Source organism: Oncorhynchus tshawytscha, linkage group LG06 (assembly GCF_018296145.1).
Source record: "Oncorhynchus tshawytscha isolate Ot180627B linkage group LG06, Otsh_v2.0, whole genome shotgun sequence".
NCBI classification, from domain to species: Eukaryota; Metazoa; Chordata; class Actinopteri; order Salmoniformes; family Salmonidae; genus Oncorhynchus; species Oncorhynchus tshawytscha.
Window position 1 is genome coordinate 24,614,604 of NC_056434.1, and position 23,716 is coordinate 24,638,319.

General features: G+C 42.9%; 1 protein-coding gene across 2 annotated transcripts in view; it reads left to right on the forward strand.

Annotated features, from left to right (window-relative positions):
* Positions 1-23,716, forward strand: part of LOC112252309 (zinc finger protein ZFPM1) — a 103,677-nt gene continuing 79,961 nt past the window's right edge. The window contains exon 1 of one of the 2 annotated variants that reach the window (XM_024423428.2): positions 1-447. In XM_024423428.2, the coding sequence (XP_024279196.1) occupies positions 408-447 (40 nt within the window). In that variant the 5' untranslated portion in view covers positions 1-407. The remainder of the gene's footprint in view (positions 448-23,716) is intronic. The other variant, XM_024423429.2, reaches the window with a different exon arrangement.

The window sequence follows — 23,716 nt, forward strand, 5'->3', positions numbered from 1 at the left end:
TTAATGTAACGCTCGCGCTCCATTGAAAAGTGCCCGGCAGTACTCGAGTGTTGGGCGGACTAGGGAAAAACAAAGGGAAAACGAAAACAGTTATAGGCTACATTGACCTCTATAGCGGCAACATTTTATAGAATACTTATAGCGATACAACTGCAGTCACTGGCATCCCGTAGGTGACAGTTAAGACCTCACAAGGAAGAGGAGGAAGGGAAAAGAGAAGACCGCACATCTGGGAAGATATTGAAAAGTAACTAAAGCTTACTTGGCCACAGGTAGCCCTCGTGCGTCAAAGAATATCAAAGTGCAGGTCATGCGGATATCTCCGGCTGGAGATCGATCAGTGTTTCAGTGCTAGTTCTTCCTAGGAAGATCACTTACCTTCAGCGGACCAAGAGCAGGAGAGAGACATGTCCCGAAGAAAGCAGAGCAAACCCCGGCAGATCAAACGTAAGGAAAATAATAAGTTCACATTGATCTTTATTAAAGGTGGTTCATTGCGAACATACTGTATATACTTTGACAGGTGGAATAGGTTAGTGACATTTAGCAGTGACCAAAATAATATTTCTATAAATGACATGCCAAACTAATATAAAAATGCGATTAGGCTATGCGACTATGTTTATAATAATTTTATGGAAATGTGCATTCTTTTTAGCCTACATTTGATGTAGGGTAGCCAACAGTTTCAATTTATAGCATACTGACTCAAATACATTTAAAATATAGGCTAGTCAACTAGCCTAATATCGAGCACATGTTATAAATGCTACTGTTTTAAATGCTACTGTTATAAATGCTTAGTAGGCCTACTAGAGCACATGTATTCAAAATAATCTATCATTTTAAATGTGATGTAAAGTACTCTGCTCTGCTGTAAACTGCTCCACTGTCCACAGTGAGTGTGCAATCAAATATTGTTTTGAAGTAACAATGTGAACATCATGTGAAAGCAATAATTGTTTTATGTGTAGGTTAGGCAAAAATTAAAAATAAATGGTTTATGCAGTTTGTCACAGTGGGTTTTAACATTGGGTTACTTAGTTAGGGCCATGTAGCCTAACTTGCAGTCTCTACCCAACTTTATTTAGTTGCAATATAGGCCCCTAGGCTTAATAAAACGTTGAATTTGCTTGCTCTTTTAAAAACGTTTTGTCCATTGGCAACTGAACTGTAACAGTGGTTTCCTGTTTAATTATGTTGTGGAAACGTCACTGTTCTCTGAAAAAGGCGATGTGAACGCAGATAAACTGCGATCCGATCGCAACCGAGATAAAGATTAAAATTGGATCTTTTTTTATTTGTTTTCTGTCTGAAGCTGCACTGAGGCTGGCGTTGCATTTCCCCCGGCTTTTCAGTTCTCTTTCCAGAGATGGGGCGTCAGATAGCGCGCTTGCTGATCTCGCATTCTGATAGTGGGTTACAATTGGATCTTTTTTCATCTATCCTTTTAACTCTTTAATGCATAGGCGTCCATTTAAAAGGTCTCTCTCAAACACACACTCACTCCCTGGCTGCCTACTGCGTTTTGCTCTGGTGCCAGGCCCTCTTTCAGTTCTTCATGCAGAAGAGATGCCTTGGTCCGATAAGCACAGTAGCAATATCTTGGAGGTTGAGTTTGAAAGGGTTGCTAAAAAATAAAGCAGAAAGTCACTTTTAAAACGAAAGAGAAATCACATGATAAGGTTATGCATAAAGTGCCCATAACGATGCTTCTAGTAAAAGACACACCATTGGGCGGTCATGCTATCTACCCAAATGGACTCTCCAACTTCCCAAATGGACTCTCTGCAACATGCCATCTTCAAAGCAGCCACTTGAAAAGGCTACATGAGAGATATAGGTTTTAAAAAGTATTTGACGAAGTATGGAAGCATTTTTGTAGGCTAGTGTTATTATGTTATTATTATGAAAAAGAAAAATCCTCTTCACATGTTATTAATGAAGAGGATGATTGTTCTGTTGGCTAGCAGTAATGTAAATAATAATAATATAAAAAAGTTATTTCCTTTACTTAATATTTTCCCATAGTGGTCTTCCAATTGATCACCCATCAGTCTCACATGGACTGTGGATATAGTCCAGACACTGGAGAGGATCAATCTTAGCTGTAAGCATATCAGGGGTGTCATGGCCTTTGTCTTTATCAGTGCTTACACCATCATGCTTCCTGGCTTCTTGATGTGACACAGAAGTCCCATGATTCTCTTGTGCCTTGGCAGACATTTTAATGTAGGAGGAGTAGTGATAAGGACTTGGAGTTTGATTACGTCTACCATATTGTTCCATAAGCATCACAAGCTTGCTTCTCTGTACTTGCCCTTATTTTAATTCATTACTGTGTTGTGGTTATAGCACACTTACTGGGTGGTGGTGGCATTTGGAATGCTGGACCAAAAACAGATGTGTCCAGCATTATGGAAGCCTCAACTCAGGGTAGATATTTGTCTACGTCTTTTGTGCGTAATTCTCCCGATGGTGAAGATCTCTCAAACTGATTATCCATTCCTCCTCGATGGAAAGATATGAATGGGGCACTGGGTCCGGATCTCAGGGCTTATATTTTGGCAGTTGAGATGGAGACAGGATAAGCAGGGCGGTGATCGCTCCCCCGATAGTGTGAGACAGATGGAGGCGATTGGGATTGAGCTTGCATTATAATTACATTTGGCTGCTGCATTCTCATCTTTGTCGTGTTTGTGTTGTTGTTTGGGACTAGCTGGGTGTATCTTTTGATAAAAAAAATAAAAAAACGGGAGAAGCAGATAAGGCCAGAAATAAGGATAGCAGGCCTGATAAGGCATAGTGGAAAAAATCCAGGAATACAGAAATGATAGATTGTAGGTTTGAAAGCAGACAGCTCGCCCTCTCTGAGATGTGCAGGGCTGATAAGGCTGCCTGCTGATCACTGATAGATAAGCTCAGTCAGATCCACAGATACAGCAGCATTCTCTGCAGCTCTGCCCTCATGACATCACTGATAAAGCTCAGAGGTCACCATGAATAATGCATGGCCGCCTATAGAAACCACGAAGTCACGTCTGTAGGTTCAGACATCTCTGAATTAACATTGACCTCATCTCTTTAGACAATGGCAGTTGCTCTGAAAGTGTATTTATGCATCTAGGGGGTTTTTGAATTGAGATTTTATATAAAATAAATTAAACAGTTTGGATGTAACCCTGTTCTATTTTGAATGGAGGTCTTACATACACTTTTACCTCTATAGGTCATATTACATTTTGTTGTACTATTGAAAGATGAATCCAATCTTCCCAGGCCAGTAAAACATTATAATAATAGATGGATCACACACACACAGTCTCATACACACACTCGTAAACCCATACGCCCATATATACACACACAGCGCCTTAGTGGCTTTCTCTTGTGTGTTTTTCCTTCTTTGTTCTGCTTTTAGCTCGATGTGAACTTTTGATAAGCCCTGGGGCCCGATCTCCAGTGCAGATAGAGATTGCCAAGTGCGATTAGAGTTGTTATCAGCACAGAGCAGGCAGGCTAAGACTCCACTGCAATAACAAAGCCACACGGAGGAGCAGCAAGGCCTGGACCCTGGCAATCAGTTCCACCGTTAATGTGATTAATGTTGTATAATTAGATGATAGGTGTGAATGCATTTCTTTCCCTCTTCTTCAACCTCACCCTTTTCCCCGCCCCCTGTTTTTTTCCCTAACAAGCATTGTAGTTGATTAATTTAATTAAAACTAATACCACGTATTACTCAGTGTAGATTCCATGTAAGATATCATTGAAATGTTGTGTTCGTTGATGATTATCTTGAGTGCTTTTTTGGCAAAAAATGAAGAGCACGTCTATGCCGCTAAAAGGAAAAAAATCCAGCATCAGCATAACGCTAAAAGTTGTTGATTTTACTACGAGATATTAGATGATGACGGATTACGCCAGAATTGTGATGCTTTTAAATAGTCTGTTCAGTTTGCGAACATTTAATGACTACATTTACCTCTATAGGCCATATGACTGTTTTTTTTTCTTTACAATTGAAAGATGAATCCAATCTTCCCAAGTCAGTAATAATAATGAACATACATGGCTCACGCACACAGAGTCTCAGACAGACACACACTCATAAAACCATACGCCCATATATACACACACAGCGCCTTGGTGGCTTTCTCTTGTGTGTTTTTCCTTCTTTGTTCTACTTTTAGCTCGATGTGAACTTTTGTTAAGCTCTGGGGCCCAATCTCCAGAATGACATCATGGGTCCCTGATCTGTACTACACAGAGATGCATAATTATGGATATATAGCAGAGCACAGTGGAGTACTGTGCAATACAATACATCCCTATATTAGATCATATTTTGGGGGATTTGCTCATTTTGTTGGTGGATTCCTGTGTGTATCGGTTTCTTTTGTCGTTAGGTTATATCCTATAGATATAATGTTGAACAGTGTTAGTGGGTGAATGGGCTGCCTGTGGGGGGAAGTTGGCAGGGTTACAGAGGAAACACTGCCTGTTTGGTGTGTGGATGAGTTATTACACCTTCCTGTTATTTACTCTGGGGACTGTAGTGTGAATTATGATGCTCTGCTCCTTGGCCCCCTGGAGCAGTTGTAAATGGTTTCACCTCTGACCTCTGAAGCAAGGACCTTGTTAAAGAGGGAATACTTGCCACCTACTTACAGTAGCCTAATATTTGTCAAACTATTTACTTTTGCAGTAATTGATACTGGGCAATTCCACGGTAACATAATTATGCTTTGACTCATTTTTTTCACTTAAAAAAATATATTCCAAACAAAAACCCTTGATTTCAAAGTTTTTCATCTGCTTATCAAGAAATCAAAGCCTTCACTTATGCCCAGTTTTTAAGATGGAAAATGGTTTCCTTCATTTCCACAAAACATAGACTCTTAGCTTTCATTTGACACCCAAATGGTTCTATGAACTTCACGTTGGTGCTCATTGGTTCTTTTACATGGAAATGCCCTGCTGTGTTTTGTCTTTGGTGTGGGGTTTGCACATACGGTCCTGTACTGTAGGTGGACTTTTACCCCAGCAACGTAAAGCAAAGAGCCTTTTCCTCAAGTACATAACAGCCGTGTCCCACCTTCCATTCTAATACTGCTGGTGCTGCTTTGTGATGTAGGGACTATGTGACAATGTGCACTTACACTGTAATTGCACTGTACCTGCCTATGTAGCAGCCATATAAATATATAGGTATTAATAGGGACACATTGCACAATGCGACCAATGATTCTTTAGTGTTCACTGTGCAGTTGATGATGGATATTTATAGACTGTATAATTTGATTGATGGGCTGAGGTTGTGGGTGTTGTTGTAGTATGTTTACATTGGGGTCTTGATGTAGAGGTTTGTATAGAGCTGGTGTATCGATGTGTGTCCTGGATAGCCATGGGCCACGTGGCAGTGGTCAGGCAGTCGGCAGCCAGGCCGCTGGCCGGGGGACAGTGTGTTATGACAAGCCCCCCCCAGCACTGCCGATAAGAGAGGCCATTTGCTCCTACTGTGTTCAGCGCTCTGTACTGTTCCGGGGTGTAAAAATGCCTTGGTAAACAATCCAGACTGACCTGGTTTTAAAGCTGGCAGGCGGAGGGAGCGGAGCACCACGGGAATGACTCTGCCCACAACCGTTACTGTGATATTGGACATGGAAGCATGTATTCTTGACCTGTAGAATATGATATCTGTATGTCACACGAAATTATGACTCTGCACCTCCACCTCTTATCCAGAGCGACTTACACTAGTGAGTGAATACATTTTCATACTTTTTCCCGTACTGGTCCCCCGTGGGAACTTGGCGTTGCAAGCACCATGCTCTGTCAGCTGACACACAGACACACAGACAAACACACACACACACACACACACACACACACACACACACACACACACACACACACACACACACACACACACACACACACACACACACACACACACACACACACACACACACACACACACACTGCAAGAAAATGTGCTTTGTCCATAGTGCTTGATTGGGCTACATTAAGGAGCAGCATGTGAAATCTTTTCAGTGAGCAATGGGCAGGGTGTATGAGGAGCAAAAGTGGTGATAAGAACTACTGGGCATCAGGGACAAAAGCCCAGAAAGAGGAGATGTTAGACTGGCCCTGGGGAGCCACCTTAACAGAGGTTGTCGAGACCAGCGGCCCCTCCACTGTCTGCTCTCATACACTACACTCTGGCCAGTTAGGATACAGTGGGGCAAAAAAGTATTTAGTCAGCCACCAATTGTGCAAGTTCTCCCACTTAAAAAGATGAGAGAGGCCTGTAATTTTCATCATAGGTACACTTCAACTATGACCGACAAAATGAGAAAACAAAATACAGAAAATCACATTGTAGGATTTTTAATGAATTTATTTGCAAATTATGGTGGAAAATAAGTATTTGGTCACCTACAAACAAGCAAGATTTCTGGCTCTCACAGACCTGTAACTTCTTCTTTAAGAGGCTCCTCTGTCCTCCACTCGTTACCTGTATTAATGACATCTGTTTGAACTTGTTATCAAAATAAAAGACACCTGTCCACAAACAGTCACACTCCAAACTCCACTATGGCCAAGACCAAAGAGCTGTCAAAGGACACCAGAAACAAAATTGTAGACCTGCACCAGGCTGGGAAGACTGAATCTGCAATAGGTAAGCAGCTTGGTTTGAAGAAATTGACTGTGGGAGCAATTATTAGGAAATGGAAGACATACAAGACCATGGATAATCTCCCTCGATCTGGGGCTCCACGCAAGATCTCACCCCGTGGGGTCAAAATTATCACAAGAACAGTGAGCAAAAATCCCAGAACCACACGGGGGGACCTAGTGAATGATCTGCAGAGAGCTGGGACCAAAGTAACAAAGCCTACCATCAGTAACACACTACGCCGCCAGGGACGCCAAATCCTGCAGTGCCAGACGTGTCCCCCTGCTTAAGCCAGTACATGTCCACGCCGGTCTGAAGTTTGCTAGAGAGCATTTGGATGATCCAGAAGAAGATTGGGAGAATGTCATATGGTCAGATGAAACCAAAATAGAACTTTTTGGTAAAAACTCAACTCGTCGTGTTTGGAGGACAAAGAATGCTGAGTTGCATCCAAAGAACACCATACCTACTGGTATGGGGGTGGAAACATCATGCTTTGGGGCTGTTTTTCTGCAAAGGGACCAGGACGACTGATCCGTGTAAAGGAAAGAATGAATGGGGCCATGTATCGTGAGATTTTGAGTGAAAACCTCCTTCCATCAGCAAGGGCATTGAAGATGAAATGTGGCTGGACTTTCAGCATGACAATGATCCCAAACACACCGCCCGGGCAATGAAGGAGTGGCTTCGTAAGAAGCATTTCAAGGTCCTGGAGTGGCCTAGCCAGTCTCCAGATCTCAACCCCATAGAAAATCTTTGGAGGGAGTTGAAAGTCCGTGTTGCCCAGCAACAGTCCCAAAACATCACTGCTCTAGAGGAGATCTGCATGGAGGAATGGGCCAAAATACCAGCAACAGTGTGTGAAAACCTTGTGAAGACTTACAGAAAACGTTGGCCTCTGTCATTGCCAACAAAGGGTATATAACAAAGTATTGAGATAAACTTTTGTTATTGACCAAATACTTATTTTCCACCATAATTTGCAAATAAATTCATGAAAAATCCTACAATGTGATTTTCTGGATTTTTTTTCTCATTTTGTCTGTCATAGTTGAAGTGTACCTATGGTGAAAATTACAGGCCTCTCTCATCTTTTTAAGTGGGAGAACTTGCACAATTGGTGGCTGACAAAATATATTTTTGCCCCACTGTACATCCCAAATGGCACCATGCACTCTTAGAAAAAAAGGTTCCAAAAGTTGTTTTGGGCCGTCCCCTAGGGTTGCAAAGGGTCGGAAACTTTCCAGTAAATTTCCGTAATTTTTCAGGAAATTTTCCATGGGAAATTAAGCCCGGGAATTTTGCTTAAATTCATCAAAAAAGTTAGCTTATAACAGTGAACCTTTTTTTTGGTGGGATACACATAAGGCAATTCTAGGTCTTGTGGCATATTGTGGTTAAACTACCCCCAATTCAATGGAATTGCAACCCTCTGCATGCACAGTGCATTCTTCCATCATTGTTTGAGCCAAGGACTACATGCTTTCTGGTAAGTTTTGATTACAATACTGAGTGGGGTGAATATATTTTATAGGACATACATGATTTTTTGTTAACTAGTAAATAGTAGCCTACAGCAAAGTGAGTTTAAATAATTTCTAACTTGTTAACAATTTTTGCTAATTAGTTTTTGCTACCATGTGAGTTTTAGCTTGCACTGAGGAGTGTTAATTCACCTGTTTCCATACATGTTTCATTTTAACACATTTATCTTACAAAGGAGTTGTTTAATCTAACTGCTTAACTATTTATCTGTACATGGAATTGTATTAGGGTTTTTTTATTTTAAAAATCTAATCTTTACAGGAAAATGCCACGGGCACCACCTGATGTGTGATACATTTCACTGCAGCTAATGTAGAATGAAAAGCTGTGTACATTTTCAAATACTGTGAAGAATGCAACAAAGATGCAGAATCATCTGGCCAAGTGCATAAAGTTCCCTCAGCGCTCACAACAAGCAACCTCTGACAAAAGTCCCTTCTATTTGAGGTGAAAATGAGGAATCAGACACCTTATTTATAGCAACAGCTCATGGTCCTCCTGGAATCCATTTTTTTGACTAAATGGAGGAACGCAGTCAGAGAAATGCTGATGAATGTCTTGCTTGAGCTGTACGCAGTTGCTGTGTATGCAACTGGTTCACCGCTGATGCTCACAGGCAATGTGTATTGGAAGAGATTTCTGAATGTTCTTCGACCAGCATACACCCCTCCAACCAGACATGCTTTATCTAGTCATTTGATGATTTGATGGATGCAGAGTTCAACAGAGTTCAAGTGAAGATCAAGCAAATCATAGAGAAAGCAGACTGTATTGCAATCATCAAGGGTTGAAAAATTGGTGGCCATCCGGGCAAATTTGAGGCTTTTTGAGCCTGACAACGAGCCATCCTCAACAAGGTTGGAAAGTGACAGTGAAGATGAGGCCTCAGAGTCTGATGTTCAAGAGGTGGACATTGAGGAGGTCCAGGGAGAAGACATGGAAGCCTGTGAGGAAGACAACCAAATCTTTAGTTTCTAGACTTTAGTTTCTTTCATTTTACAGATGTATGTTGAAAATGTTTTTGTGAGACACGACGGATCATTGGGGATCATTCAATATTCCCTTTCTTTTGTTGTTCAGTGAAATCATCCCATGTGAAGAGTCAACTCATTTAATTAAAATTCAATTCGTAACTAAATAGTTTTGTTTATTTCTATTGGAAGGATTTCATAATTTGCAATTGTCTACTTATGATAAGGTAAAAGGTTTCTGTTTCTGTCTCCGTATGGTAAATATGTCCAATGCAAAAAACATCTACATTTAAATCGTATTAATCGTATTAAAATCTCTATACCATTTGTATTTCATTAACCTTTGACTATTGGATGTTCTTATAGGCACTTTAGTATTGCCAGTGTAACAGTATAGCTTCTGTCCCTCTCCTCGCTCCTACCTGGGCTCGAACACATCGACAACAGCCACCCTGGAAGCAGCGTTACCCATGCAGAGCAAGGGGAACAACCACTCCAGACTCTCAGTGGCATTTGAAACGCTATTAGCTAACTAGCTAGCCATTTCACATCGGTTACACCAGCCTAATCTCGGGAGTTGATAGGCTTGAAGTCATAAACAGCGTAATGCTTGAAGCACAACGAAGAGCTGCTGGCAAAACGCACTAAAGTGCTGTAGGAATGAATGCTAACGAGCCTGCTGGTGCCTACTGCCGCTCAGTCAGACTGCTCTATCAAATCATAGACTTAGTTATAACATAATAACACACAGAAATACGAGCCTTAGGTCATTAATATGGTCGAATCCGGAAACTATCATCTCGAAAACAAGACCTTTATTATTTCAGTGAAATACAGAACCGTTCCGGGTGGCATCCATAAGTCTAAATATTCCTGTTACAATGCACAACCTTCAATGTTATGTCATAATTACATAAAATTCTGGCAAATTAGGCAGCCCAAACTGTTGCATATACACTGACTCTGCGTGCAATGAACGCAAGAGAAGTGACACAATTTCACCTGGTTAATATTGCCTGCTAACCTGGATTTCTTTTAGCTAAATATGCAGGTTTAAAAATATATACTTCTGTGTATTGATTTTGATTTTAAGAAAGGCATTGATGTTTATGGTTAGGTACACATTGGAGCAACGACAGTCCTTTTTCACGCATACGCACCGCATCGATTATATGCAACGCAGGACACACTAGATAAACTAGTATTGTCATCAACCAGGTGTAGTTAACTAGTGATTATGATTGATTGATTGATTGTTTTTTACAAGATAAGTTTAATGCTAGTTTGCAACTTACCTTGGCTTACTGCATTTGCGTAACAGGCAGGCTCCTCGTGGAATGCAATGTAATCAGGTGGTTAGAGCGTTGGACTACTTCACTGTAAGGTTGCAAGATTGAATCCCCGAGCTGACAAGGTAAAAATCTGTCGTTCTGCCCCTGAACAAGGCAGTAAACCCACCGTTCCTAGGCCGTCATTGAAAATAAGAATGTGTTCTTAACTGACTTGCCTAGTTAAATAAAGATTAAATAAAGATGAAAAAATAATACAAAAATCGGCCAAATCAGTGTCCAGAAATACCGATTTCCGATTGTTATGAGAACTTGAAATTGGCCATAATTAATCGGCCATTCCGATTAATCGGTCGACCTCTAATTTAGATACTTGTGGTAGGGGCCACAGATGGGACATAACACATTTAACATATTTAGCAGACGCTCTTATCCAGAGTGACTTACAGTAGTGAATGCATACATTTTCATTTTTTTTTTTACTAGTCCCCTGTGCGAATCGAACAGAGTGTTGCAAGTGCCATGCTCTACCAGCTGAGCCACACAGGACTAACACATCATAGAAATGTACTTTTCGGTGTTCAGGTTTCTAATGTACAGTAAGAAATGGGAACGGTTGAGTGAGCAAAGATAAGAGAAATAAGTAAAAACTTAAAAATGAGAAATAGTGATGATGGGTTAGATGGTGTCTTTGTCCACCCCACTCATTACTAGGCTTCTTCAAGTCCAGTGTCTCATCACTTCTTGTCACCCCTTCTCATTGGGAAATCATTCTGTTGTGAGGAGAGAGATGATGTACTCCAGACATCATGTTACACACCACTCCCTTTGTTATCTTCCAATAGGCAGACATGACAAACCTTCTTATATCTTCCCTCTCTTAGTATCTTATTGATACTGTACGTGCACATAATGAAATACATAATTGTGCCCAGATGAGATGAGGGAACAACATGGCAGATTGAGTCAAGAGAGTATGACCACAACTGGAACTCCTTTCCTTTAAATAGTGTGTAAATGAAGAAGTTTCCTTCTTGACAGTCAATGAACGACAAGAGAGTACAAATGGGGAAGAGGAAGAGAGGGAAGAGCAATCGGGTGGTTTAATGACATCCGTTGGCAATCAGATGTCTAACATCATTGCCATCCTTTTAGGACATGGACTAACCTAGTGTCTGTTCGCAGCCAGTTCAAACTCTGTAGACTATGAAGCCACCGTGCTTCCATCTTGGCACTCCCCCACCATTGTAAAAAATATTTTAATGCTATAGAAATGCATATATTAATGTCCACATACATTTTTGCCACGTTTATTCTATTGCAGACACCTTAAAGTGGAACAGACAGCGTTTTCACTTTTCTGCAGATATGAAACAAACAGACAAAAGTATAACATTCCCAGTTTATGCTACAATACCAACTATATATAAGGCTTTAAAAATAGATTATATTTGACTCAATATTCCATGACGTACACTAAGGCATTATTGGCAGAATAGATGGATGCAGTTCAATGCTTGGTAGTCCAACAAATATTGCTATCAGGTTGTAAATCATAGCTTTTGTTTGCTGCCTCCATTCGGGATTCAGTGTTTCAGTTTCAATGACTCAATATTTTGGAAGTAAATGGACAAATGCAACTAAGTCTGGGAATGTCAATACAATCAAACTAGCAAGGGCAATGACCACAAGTCAGTCATAACATGGCTAATAGGCTAGTGTATCTATCTATGTAGCTAAAAAAAACACGAAGCCTAAGTCATGTCATGCTACTGGAGGAGTGGGTGAGTGACTGACTTTTACCTCTCATATCGTTTTTCTGTGGCTATACACAGCTAGAGATGCAGGTGTCATTTGGTTAGCTAGCAAGAACTTGAACGACTGTTATCCAGTTAGCCAGAGTGAATTTGCGAACTCAAGAGATATGCTATCTACTCCGATTTCAGAGCACTCTCGTCTGAGTGTGCCAGAGCGCAGAATAACAAATTAATTTACGAAAGTGCAACACCCGCTGAATATGACTAATGTCAGCAAACATAGACAAAAAAAGTAATAGCTAGTCAAGAACGCTCTAGATAACATGTAAACAGCCTAACCAGCTCTGCTATGGTGAGTAAAATGGTCAGAGTGAGGTGTTCTCTCATTTGTGTCTAGAAGTAGCTAGCTAGAAAGCCCCCGCACATTGACTCTGGACCGGTACCCCCTGTATATAGCCTTGCTACTGTTATTTTATTGCTGCTCCTTAATTATGTGTTATTTTTTACTTCAGTTTATTTTAGGAAATACTTTAACATTTTTTTTCTTAAAACTGCATTGTTTGGACTTGTAAGTAAGCATTTCACTGTAAAGTCTACATCTGTTGTATTCGGCGCATGTGACAAATACAATTTGATTTGATTTGATTTTGCTTGGTTGGGACAAGGGTGCATTGGCAGGATCGAGTTTGAGAAATCAAATCAAATCAAGCTTTATTTATACAGTACATTTCAGATATGGAATGCAATGTGCTTCACAGAAAAAAAAGAAGAAACAAATATTTCATTTTATGTTGTTGCTTACAACACAACAAACATAAGAGGATTAAAAAAACAGAACAACTCAAAAGCACCTTTACATGCTGACTAGACCGCGCGCGTCCTGGTGCTCCATAGCGTGCATGTTGATCAGGACACGCAGGTTGAAATATCAAAACAAACTCTGAACCAACTATATTTGGTGACAGGTCGAAACGCATGAAACATTCATGGTAATTTAGCTAGCTAATTTGTCCTGGGATATAAACATTGGGTTGTTATTTTACCTGAAATACACAAAGTCCTCTAATCCGACAAATAATCCACAGATAAAAGGGTCAACCTAGTTAGTTTTGTGTAATCTCTCCTCCTTCAGTCTTCTTCTTCTTTGGACTTTATATGGTGGTTGGCAACCAACTTTAAGGTGCGGCCAGCGACCCACTAACTGGACTGGAGTGTGGTTCACTCAGTTCATCTTTCAATCACCTACGTGGGTATATGCTCCTAAAAACCAATGAGGAGATGGGAGAGGTGGGACTTGCAGCTGGTCACGTGTCACAAATAAACTCAGCAAAAACTAAACATTCTCTCACTGTCAACTGCGTTTATTTTCAGCAAATTTAACATGATAATGTGTCCCTGAACAAAGGGGGGGTCAAAATCAAAAGTAACAGTCAGTATCTGGTGTGGCCACCAGCTGCATTAAGTACTACAGTGCATCTCCTTCTCATGGACTGCGCCAGATTTGCCAAGTCTTGCTGTGAGATGTTACCGCACTCTTCCACCAAGGCACCTGCAAGTTCCCGGACATTTCTGGAGGGAATGGCCCTAGCCCTCACCCCCCGAAGATCTGGGCTCTTCGCTGGCCATGGCAGAACACTGCCATTCCTGTCTTGCAGGAAATCACGCACAGAACGAGCAGTATTGTTGGAGGCATTGTCATGCTGGAGGGTCATGTCAGGTTGAGCCTACAGGAAGGGTACCACATGAGGGAGGGGAGGATGTCTTCCCTGTAACGCACAGCGTTGAGAGTGCAACAACAAGCTCAGTCCAATGATACTGTGACACACCGCCCCAGACCATGACGGACCCTCCACCTCCAAATCGATCTCGCTCAAGAATACAAACCTCGGTGTAACGCTCATTCTTTCAACGATAAATGCAAGTCCGGTGAGGAACTGCCTTATAACTGGCCTACAAGACCTCAGCCCAGCCTCTCTCAGCCTAAACCGCAACTCGTCAGAGAAGAGCACTTTTTGCCAGTCCTGTCTGGTCCAGCTACGGTGGGTTTGTGCCCATAGGTAACGTTGTTGCCAGTGATGTCTGGTGAGGAACTGCCTTATAACTGGCCTACAAGACCTCAGTCCAGCCTCTCTCAGCCTATTGCGGACAGTCTGTGCACTGATGAAGGAATTATGCGTTCCTGGTGTAACTCGGGCAGTTGTTGTTGCCATCCTGTACCTGTCCCACCGGTGTGATGTTTGGATGTACCGATCCTGTGCAGGTGCTGTTACACATGGTCTGCCACTGCGAGGACAATCAGCTGTCCGTCCTGTCTACCTGTAGCGCTGTCTTAGGCGTCTCACAGTACGGACATTGCAATTTATTGCCCTGGCCACATCTGCAGTCCTCATGCCTCCTTGCAACATGCCTAAGTCATGTTCACGCAGATGAGCAGGGACCCTGGGCATCTTTCTTTTGCTGTTTTTCAGAGTCAGTAGAAAGGCCTCTTTAGTGTCCTACGTTTTCATAACTGTGACCTTAATTGCCTCTCGTCTGTAAGCTGTTATTGTCTTAACGACACATGTATTGGGGTGCACAATTGTGGGTTGATTTAAAAACCAATAGAAGATTCTTAAACTGTATTGTAAAACTCACAGGCAGCCAGTGCAGATACTTTAAAACCGGTGTAATATGTTCTTGGTCTGGTCTTGGTCAGTACCTGTGATGCAGCATTCTATATGTTTTGCAGATGACCAATGGCTTTCTTGGGTAGACCAGACAGTAGGGCATTACAGTAGTCAAGTCTGCTTGTAATAAAATCATGGATGAGTCTCTCAGTATCAGCCTGAGAGAGAAACGGCCACACCGTGGCAATGTTCCTCAGGTGGTAAAAAGCTATTTTGGTCACGTTCATAATGTATGATTCGAAATTGAGTAGACCCCGCTCCACCTCTGGCTCACCCCACTTTGGTGGCGCCTCTGGTGCGGGGACCCTCTGGGTAGATGCCCACCCAGACCCTCCCCTATAGGTTCAGGTTTTGCGACCGGAGTCTGCACCTTTGGGGGGGTTCTGTTACGCCCTGACCTTAGAGAACCGTTTTAAGTCTCTATTTTGTTTGGTCAGGGTGTGATTTGGGTGGGCATTCTATGTTCTGATTTCTATGTTTTGTGTTTCCATGTTTTGGCCGGGACTGGGGACCCTCGTTGCGGGCCCCGGATTGGGGACCCTCGTTGCGGGCCCCGGACTGGGGACCCTCGTTGCGGGCCCCGGACTGGGGAACTTCGTTGCGGGCCCCGGACTGGGGACCCTCGTTGCGGGCCCCGGACTGGGGACCCTCGCTGCGGGCCCCGGACTGGGTACCCCCGCTGCGGGTCTCGGACTGGGGACCGTCGCTGGTGGCTCCGGACTGGAGGCCGTCGCTGGAGGCTCCGGACTGGGGACCGTCGCTGGAGGCTCCGGACTGGGGACCACAGCAGGAGGCTCCGGATTGGAGGCCGTCGCTGGAGGCTTCCTGCCATGGGTCCTCACTGAAGACTCTGGGCCCTGGATCATCACTGGAGGCTCCGTGCCATGGATCATCACTGGAGGCTCCGTGTCATGGATCATCACTGGAGGCTTCGTGCCATGGATCATCACAGGGGCTTCGTGCCATAGATCATCGCTGGAGGCTTCGTGCCATGGATCATCACTGGAGGCTTGGATCGATCCATGGAGCAGGCACAGGACTCACCAGGCTGGGGAGACACACTAGATGCCTGGTGTGTGGAGCAGGCGCAGGATATACTGGGCCATGGAGCCGCACCGGAGGTCTGGAGCGCAGAGTTGGCACAACCCATCCTGGCTGGATGCTCACCCTAGCCCGGCACCTGCGGGGTGCTGGCACAGGATGTACTGGGCTGTGGAGACGCACCGGAGGCCAGGAGTGCTGAGCCGGCACCATCCGTCCTGGCTGGATGCCCACTCTAGCCTGGCCGATGTGGGGAGCTGGGATATAGCGCACCGGGCTGTGAACGCGCACTGGAGACACCGTGCGCTCCGCCGCATAACACGGTGCATGACCAGTACCACGCTGCCCGCGATCCCTTCCGGCCAGGATCTCCCACGTCCAGGATCCTTACCACGCTGCTTGGTCCGTTTGTGGTTGGATGTTCTGTCACGATCGTCTGAAGAAGAAGTGGACCAAAGTGCAGCGTGGTGAGCGTACATTACTTTATTTATATCAATGACGCCAACAAAACAAGAAACAAAGAAACGACCGTGAAGCTTACAAGGGCTATAGTGCCACTAACAAAGATAACTTCCCACAATAACAAAAGGGAAAAAGGCTGCCTAAGTATGATTCCCAATCAAAGACAACGATAGACAGCTGTCCCTGATTGAGAACCATACCCGGCCAAAACAGAGAAACACAAAACATTGAAAGCAGAACATAGAATGCTCACCCAAATCACACCCTGACCAAACAAAATAGAGACATAAAAAGGCTCTCTAAGGTCAGGAAGTGACAGTCTTTCTGAGGTCAATTAGCCTATCAGAAGCTTCTAAAGCCATGACGTCATTTTCGGGAATTTTCCAAGCTGTTTAAAGGCACAGTCAACTTAGTGTACGTAAACCTCTGACCCACCGGAATTGTGATACAGTGAATTATAAGTGAAATAATCTGTCTGTGAACAATTGTTGGAAAAATGACTTGTGTCATGCAGAGAGTAGATGTCCTAACCGACTTGCCAAAACTGTAGTTTGTTAACAAGAAATTTGTGGAGTGGTTGAAAAGCAAGTTTTAATGACTGCAACCTAAGTGTATGTAAACTTCTTACTTCAACTGTATGTTCACCAATGGTGACAAAAAAACTATTGATCGGTTAAATAGCTCTTAAACCAATTTAGAACTGGGCCGGAATGGAGGACTTCTCCTTTTGGGGATTGCCAATATGGCCGACCGGTGGCTTCAAAGCCTTTCAATGGCCAATGCATAGCATCAGCAGTCCAGGGTTTATATACATTGGTTCTTGGTCTCTGTTTTTCAAAATGTCCCTACCCTTTATTCTCCTCATTGCTCTCTTTTCTTCTCGATCCACCAGTTGTTATTTTTTATTCACTCTATCTTTATCCCTCATTCTCTTGCAGCAGCCCCCCTTGCTATCACCCCCTTTCTCATTCTATCTCTCCCTCCTTCTCTTTCTCCCTGTCTCTGTCTCTCTCTCTGTCTCCAGTCAGACCTCTAGCCTCACTGAACCAGGTCTTGGCGGTATGATAATGTGGAAAGTTGAACTGGCCCCATTACAGCTTGGCTGATGGTAGTGTTGATAAGGCTGTTGATAATGGGTGCAGATAGCGCTGACACAGCGGTCCAATAGCCAGCCCTCTCTCCCCCATTATCATTCCTGCCCACCGATGGGCTCCCAGAGCGCTATCTGCTCTCCATTTCCACTCCTGCGACAGATAAGAATGGAAATACTGACTTCATAGCTGACTGATTAAAGTGTCTGCCTTTCTTGATAATACACAGATAAATTGTTTTTTTTCTCCCTCTTTCTATCTCTCTCTCGCTCTCTCCCTCTCTCTTTCTCCCTCTATCTTGAAAGGGAGAAAAACCTCTCCTCTTTTAATTTCTCTTTCTATGCTGGCCTTTTTGAGAGAGAGCAGGGTAGGAAGCAGAGGAATAATAGGGAGGGATAGAGATAGGGATGGGATATAGAGAATGATGGTAGTATAATTGTGAAAGTTTGAATGTAATGTAGTGTGGAGGCCCATTATACATCTAGGTTGCATATGTACACATAATAGGGTCATGCTGTGTTAGATGTCCGAGCCCTCTATTACCAGCGAGGCCATAGGAAGCAGTGCAGAGCGTGGGCAGCAGTCCTATCTACGACCCAATGAACTCCCATCAAATTTACAGGCTTTTCCAGGTTGAGTTTCTATCACTGCTCCAGTATGATAACAGGATGATCACTGATGATCACTGATGGATTGACTTCCAGCATCCAAATCCTTTAACCCCATTTGCTTTTTGTCCACATTCCCTGTCCCTCCTGATGTCTTTCTCTCTCCCCTTACTTCGTCTGTCTATCATTACTCCTGTCCTCTCTCCTCCACCCTCTTCTCTGCTCTCCTTCGCTCATTATTTGTGTTCCATTAGGAGTGAAATTCTCCCCATGCTTCCTCTTCCTGTATTGTAATATGATGATGTCCCTCTTCCTGTTTACAGTCTCTCTGTTGTATTTGTGTGGTAGCTTTGAGTCAGACAACCTGTTCACGTAGCCTGTAACTCACATAGACAAGAGCTAGACAAGAGTTCATAGACTGCACATGGCAACAACTCACTGGCCTATCCCTCTAGTAAAAAGTCCCACCCCTCTCTCACAATCACAGTGGAACCTGAACCCACAAGTTTGGGCCTAGTTAGAGCCTCAGAACAGGAAGTGAGTGGTTGTCTCCTTTAGGGGTGAAGAGAAGAGGTCTTCTCGGGTCCAAAAAGTTGAATGGAACCGAGGACAATCTGACCTGGACGGACCTAGTCATTAAAAAAAAGTGGGACCCAAGAACAATCACTCCCGAACCCAAATGGACCCGACAACAACCAGACCTATACCCGACCCGATTGGACCTGATAATAAATGAAAAAATGTTAATCAGGCAAGTTGCTCTTCTAGTTAACGAATAGGTCTTTTATATGTTGGCTATAAGTCAATAAATTCACCTTATTAGCATAAAATAAATACGCTATAGGCTATGCAGAGCTGTTGTCGGGTCCATTTGGGTCCACTCGGGTCTATCAGCTGTAGTGTCGTAGAACTGAGAACCGATGACAATCAAACTGGACCCGACCCGGACCCGAGGGGGAGAAAAAGGCTCCTTCCTGACAGACAGACAGACAGACATAGGCTTACCTGTAGCCATTGGGAGAACACCGGCCTGGAACAACGTGCTGTTTGTTCAAGACACAGTAACTGACCTTGATAGATTACAGAGGTTTTTTTTCCTGTGTGTGTCTGAGAGAAAGAAATGATAAGTTCATGTGAAATAGTTTTTTTCCTTTTCTTTGAAACATGACTTTGGTGTAGGATAGTGTGAGACTGTATCTGCTGCCAAGTGTGTACTACTCTCCCACTGGTTCAAAGGAACTGTCTTTGAATTTTTCCCACACTCCTCTGTGACCATTTCACAATAGTTAACCCTGCTGCTGAATTATTCACATTAACAGGCCTGTAAAAAAGTGTGCATAAGGTTAAGTTTATACCAAAACCTGACTTAATTTTTAAGGGCAGTAGTCCTTTTTCAGTTAGGCCACAAAGAACGGGGAGTGGATGCGAAAAAACCCGAAACTGTGATAAAAAGCCTAGATAAGGGAATGACTGTGTTGTGTAGGAGTTGATATCAATGTTATATATCTCTATTTTTCACTCTCCTAGCCCTTCTGTTGTTTTTTTACCCCTTTATCTCGCTCCACCAAAATGGCAGGAACAAAAAGGAGAAATAAATAAATTACCCCCCAGATTATTAATGGGGAGGGTGATAAAATGTTGATGCAAAAATTAAGAAGAATATAGGGAGCTATTTGTTTTTCTTCCCCTCAGTGATTGTTTATTTATTTTTCATATATTAAAGGATTAGCATTGTGTGAGAGCTTAGTTGGTGTGGTAGTTGTTGTGTTAGGATATTGGACCTTGTTTAACCCTTTCCCCCTAAATGTCTTTCTGCTCAGACCAAAGCCCCGCCTCCTTATGATCCACAGAGACATAGAGAGCTGCTTGGCTTAGATAAGGCTGACACTAATAGAGAGGCAGGAACACAGTGGACAGGCCTGTGTTGCCGTAGACGACAGGTTGGCGTTGCCGTAGACGACAGCAGGTCTGGTTATTGTTAGGTTTCTGCTGAGGAGCTATTCCTCCTCTCCCCTCACAACAAAGAGGGGGAGGCCATCCCCCGACACTGCTTTACACCCTAATCACTAATTGCACATTTGACATTTTAGTCATTTACCAGACACTCTTATCCAGAGCTACTTACAGGAGCAATTAGGGTTAAGTGCCTTGCTCAAGGGCACAATGACAGATTTTTCACCTAATCAGCTTGGGGGTTCGAACCAGCATTCTTTCAGTTACTGGCCCAACGCTCTTAACAACTAGGCTACCTGTCACCCATGTTGTAATACAATAGCTCTAATTCTCAGTACTGTTTCCCTGGTTCTTATTCTCAGTAGTGTTTTCCTGGTATTTAACCAATCTTCTCTGGTTTCTCTTCCGGTCTCTAAATGGCCTCCGTGTAATCATTCACTCTAGTTTGATATCAACCTGAATAACCAGGTGATGTGACATCCAGAAGAGCAAAGAAACAAATAGATGAATTTAAAATGAATTTCAACAGATAAGAAAATGGAAGAGAGCAGTCTCTGTCTTGGTTTAGCTCTGTCTTGATCTCTGTCTTGGTGTAGATTGCTACAGTAGGTAGACAAGTCTTTGTGTGGAGTCCTTGTGTTTCACACTTGACCCTGTTTTAAACCGTAGGTCACTTGGTGCTCCATCCCCCACCCCTGTGGCAGGGTCAGGTTTCCTCTGCTCTTTGTGCTTCTGGTCTGTGTGTGTGTCTGTGCATCAGTGTGTGTGTCTTTGCAGGCAGGTGATGGTGGCCGAGTCCTGGGGCAGACAGGCTCTGTTTCAGGCCAGTTGGGGAGGCAGGAGGTGGGGTGGAAGTGTTTCTCAAATGAAATCAAATTGTATTTGTCACAAGCACAGAATACAACAGGTGTAGTAGACCGTACCATGAAATACTTACTCACGAGCCCTTAACCAACAATGCAGAGTTTTTAAAAAAGTAAGTAAGAAAAATTTGCTAAATAAACAAAAGGAAAAATAGCAACACAATAAAAATAACAATAATGAGGATATATACAAGGGGTACCGGGTACCAAGTCAATGTGCAGGGCTACGCGGTAGTCTAGGTTATTGAGGTAAAATGTACAGTTGAAGTCGGAAATTGGGTTGGAGTCATTAAAACTTGTTTTTCAACCTTTCCACAAATTTCTTGTTAACAAACTATAGTTTTGGCAAGTCAGTTAGGACATCTACTTTGTGCATGACGCAATACATTTTACCAACAATTGTTTACAGACCGATTATTTCACTTATAATTCACTGTATCTCAATTCCAGTGGGTCAGAAGTTTACATACACTAAGTTGACTGTGCCTTTAAACAGCTTGGAACGTTCCAGAAAATTACGTCATGGCTTTAGAAGCTTCTGATAGGCTAATTGACCTCAGCAAGACCTCAGAAAACAAATTGTGGACCTCCACAAGTCTGGTTCAGCCTTGGGAGCAATTTCCAAACGCCGGAAGGTACCACGTTCATCTGTAGAAACAATAGTACGCAAGTATAAACACCGTGGGACCACGCAGCCGTCATACCTCTCAGGAAGGAGATGCGTTCTGTCTCCTAGGTGAACGTACTTTGGTGTGAAAAGTGCAAATAAATCCCAGAACAACAGCAAAGGACCTTGTGAAGATGCTGGAGGAAACAGGTACAAACGTATCTATATCCACAGTAAAACAAGTCCTATATCGACATAACCTGAAAGGCCGCTCAGCAAGGAAGATGCCACTGCCATAAAAAGCCAGACTGCGGTTTGCTACTGCACATGGGGACAAAGATCGTACTTGTTGGAGAAATGTCCTCTGGTCTGATGAAACAAAAATAGAACTGTTTGGCCATAATGGCCATCGTTATGTTTGGAGGAAAAACGGGGAGGCTTGCAACCGAAGAACACCATCCCAACCATGAAGCATGGGGGTGGCAGCATCATGTTGTGGGGGTGCTTTGCTGCAAGAGGGACTGGTGCACTTCACAAAAAAGATGGCATGAGGATGGAAAATGATGTGGATATATTGAAGCAACATCTCTAGACATCAGTCAGGAAGTTAAAGCTTGGTCGCAAATGGGTCGCAAAATGGCTTAAGGACATAAAAGTCAAGGTATTGTAGTGACCATCACAAAGCCCTGACCTCAATCCTATAGAAAATTTGTGGGCAGAACTGACGAAGCGTGTGCGAGCAAGGAGGCCTACAAACCTGAGGCCTACACCAGCTCTGTCAGGAGGAATGGGCCAAAATTCACCCAATTTATTGTAGGAAGCTTGTGGAAGGCTACCTGAAACGTTTGACCCAAGTTAAAGAATTTAAAGGCAATGCTACCAAATACTAATTGAGTGTATGTAAACGTCTGACCCACTGGGAATGTGAGGAAATAAATAAAAGCTGAAATAAATCATTCTCTCTGCTATTATTCTGACATTTCACAGTCATAAAATAAAGTGGTGGTCCTAACTGATTTAAACAGGGATTTTTTTACTTGGATTAACTGTCAGGAATTGTGGATAAACTGAGATTAAATGTATTTGGCTAAAGTGTATGTTATCTTCCGACTTCAACTGTACATGTTGGTACTGGTAAAGTGACTATGCATAGATAGTAAACAGAGAGTAGCAGCAGCGTGTGTGAAGGAATGTGAATGTGTGTGTGGCGTCAATGTGTGTGTATATATATATGTGTGTGTGTGTGTGTGTGTGTGTGTGTGTGTGTGTGTGTGTGTGTGTGTGTGTGTGTGTGTGTGTGTTTTTTGAGTGTCAGTGTAGTATGTGTGGATTTGTGGTTAGAGTCCAGTGAGTGTACATCAAGCCTGTGCAAGAGAGTCAGAGCAAAAAATAATAATAAATAATAATAAAATAAGGGAGTCAATGCAAAAAGTAGGGTATCCATTTTATTAACTATTCAGCAGTGTTATGGCTTGGGGGTAGAAGCTGTTAAGGAGCCTTTTGGTATCAGGCTTGGCGCTCTGGTACCTACAAAAGGAGGGTGGCCGGCGTGCCGCCAGTTGCCCATCCCTGTACTAGTTCATGGAATACGATATTTCTGAGTAAGATATACCTCCTTATTCTTTGCCTTTGGTTTGTTTCTCCGTCATCAATACTAAGCCCAGAGAACGTTATCCCCACACACACACGGACACACCAGTGTTTCCATTAGCCGGTAACAGCCGGCTTTCGGCCGATAAACAAAATTGGTGCCGGTCAATTGTCCCGGAGAAGAAAAAAATCCCATTGATGAAAATACCAGTTGATACAAATACATTTGACCGGTCATTCTTATCGGTCTATGGGGTTAATTTCCATAATTTAGTGGAATTAAATTGTTTGGTGTGTATTTTTGTTAGCCATATGATTCTTATTTATCACACGCGCATAGCATACAGAGTCTAGTTTATGTGGAAAATCTGTTGGAAAGTGCAAAAACTGCTGCTATAGCTCCAGTTGCTGCTGGAGTGAAATGTGCTTTTATAAACCCAATCATTGCGCGACAATTTTAAATTAAATTGCATGTTAAAAAACAGTTTTGATGGCTGCAATTAAAAAGAGCTCCTCTATTTATTTCCATGGTTGGGTAGGTTACTTTCTAAATGTAATCCATTACAGTTACTAGTTACCTGTCCAAAATTG